Source organism: Triticum dicoccoides, unplaced genomic scaffold (assembly GCF_002162155.2).
Source record: "Triticum dicoccoides isolate Atlit2015 ecotype Zavitan unplaced genomic scaffold, WEW_v2.0 scaffold189819, whole genome shotgun sequence".
Taxonomy (NCBI): Eukaryota; Viridiplantae; Streptophyta; class Magnoliopsida; order Poales; family Poaceae; genus Triticum; species Triticum dicoccoides.
This window is the reverse complement of record NW_021229765.1, coordinates 1-1,713: the sequence shown is the minus strand read 5'-3', so window position 1 is coordinate 1,713 and position 1,713 is coordinate 1. Positions and strand designations below refer to the sequence as shown.

Here is a 1,713-nt window from a genome sequence, read left to right as displayed (position 1 = left end):
GAATGCAAACCAAGGAATATTAAGTTCAACAATGCATGATCTGACACAGTTACAAGCATGGCTCTGTTATAAGCATTTCAACTCAATTTCAGTACTGATGGGATGACAAATTCACCAAGTATATACCACACAATATTGGCAGGGATCAACCAAGTAAATGGGATCGAGCAGAGAGGCGGGAGAGGTCACCTTGCGCCACAGGGGGGGACTTCCTGGTGCTGATGTTGAGCACCTTGGTGGGCATCCTCACAGGGCCCATCACTAACAGCTGCATGGCCTTGGCTTCTTCATTACGACTACTGGTAACTAATGATCGCCTCAACTTCTGCCTGGTGATCTGCTTGCCACTTCCATGGGCATTGACATCTTCATTATCGATCTCGACGGAACCAGACTGTCAATGCCAAGAATCTGAAGCACAACAACAATTTTAACACATCAAAAATCCCATGTAAAACAAGTCAAGAGCAGTAAATAAATGACTACTTGTAAATCTGGCAAGACAAGTTGATCAGTGAAACAATCATATCACTATCTTCACTGCACACAGGACCACACATGAGAATGGGTCAAGTATGCCATGCTACTTAGCAGCAACACAAACCACAACACTAACACTCGGTAAAAGATTAAGTCGAGAATACTAGCATGGCCAAGAATTGCATAACCATGATCAATGATTGCTATATCATGCCACTTCAGCAAAAACATAAGACCTAGAACCATCTCAAAATAAACAAACGTACAAACGTATACCAAGACCAAGTAAATCAGCTCTGTTCTTATAAAAACTGAAAAACACTCCTTAGAAATTGACTAAACATGCCAATTCATTAAAACAAAAGTCATGCCAGTTTATACCGATAAACTGAAACCATGATGATGGACAGCGAGGAAATCAACTCAATGGAAAAATGAACAGTAGGGGCTTTTCCTTTTTCTTCACCTTCTCTGTCTGGTCCTTCTGTACAGCAAAATGCATTGCATAGATCAGAAACTAGAGCAACTTCACAAACTCAATGTGTTAGAGAGTAGAAAATCTCACACCAATGTTGGCTGACGCTACTACCAGGGAACAGCATACTTTTCTCAAACCAAAAAGGAAAGGAACCAAAGTAACCCCATCTGTTGTACGTAAGCTAGCGAAAATAAGGACATGTAGTCACACACACCCAAGTGCTGCTAGTTGGTAGCATCGAAAACTAAGAGTACGATGAAGCACTTCAGTATGATCATGAAAACAAGCTATCAAAGACCATGATATGAAAGCCAATCTATCACCGTAACAACTTGAGCTGTCAAAAGTTGTAAAACAAACCGCATTTTCTTGAATAGTGACAGGACATCTCAAACCAACAAACAACAACAGCATGTTATAGAACTATCAAAGACAAAGATGCAAAACAAGAGGTTGCTTCTTACTGGACAAGATTATTGGCAGCATGATACAGAAAAAACAAGAAAAGCTATGTTCCATGAATTACCTGAAGGAAGCGCTCAAGATGGGAGATGGAGTGTTCAGGACCTTGCCATCATAACGATGAGACAGTAGACCAACAAGGCCAGTTTGGCGGAGCCATTTGGCCGCTACACTACTCAGAAACTGGTCGAATATCACTTGTGCACCATTGGAGAAATCACCAAACTGAGCTTCCCAGAATACTGGCGAATTCGGTTTCTCCATGGAGTAGCCCAATTCAAATCCAAGAATAG

At 41.3% G+C, this 1,713-nt stretch overlaps 1 protein-coding gene across 3 annotated transcripts; it reads right to left on the bottom strand.

The window, feature by feature from the left end:
• Window positions 1-80: 80 nt before the first annotated feature.
• LOC119344871 (2-oxoglutarate dehydrogenase E1 component-like) lies at window positions 81-1,705 on the bottom strand. Of its 3 annotated transcripts, none has more exons than XM_037615166.1 (3): window positions 1,485-1,705; window positions 947-964; window positions 83-411 (listed from the first exon to the last, which is right to left on the bottom strand). In XM_037615166.1, the coding sequence occupies exons 1-3, from the start codon at window positions 1,682-1,684 to the stop codon at window positions 372-374; spliced, it is 258 nt and encodes an 85-aa protein (XP_037471063.1). In that variant the 5' UTR covers window positions 1,685-1,705; the 3' UTR covers window positions 83-371. The 3 variants fall into 3 exon arrangements, 2 of the variants coding, with proteins under 2 accessions (XP_037471064.1, XP_037471063.1); XR_005166855.1 differs by having other exon boundaries at window positions 94-411; window positions 862-964; XM_037615167.1 differs by lacking the exon at window positions 947-964 and having other exon boundaries at window positions 81-411.
• Between the last annotated feature and the right edge of the window lie 8 nt (window positions 1,706-1,713).

Excerpts from the sequence above, each read along its gene's own strand:
- LOC119344871 (XM_037615166.1), bottom strand. The coding sequence starts at position 1,684 with ATGGAGAAACCGAATTCGCCAGTATTCTGGGAAGCTCAGTTTGGTGAT.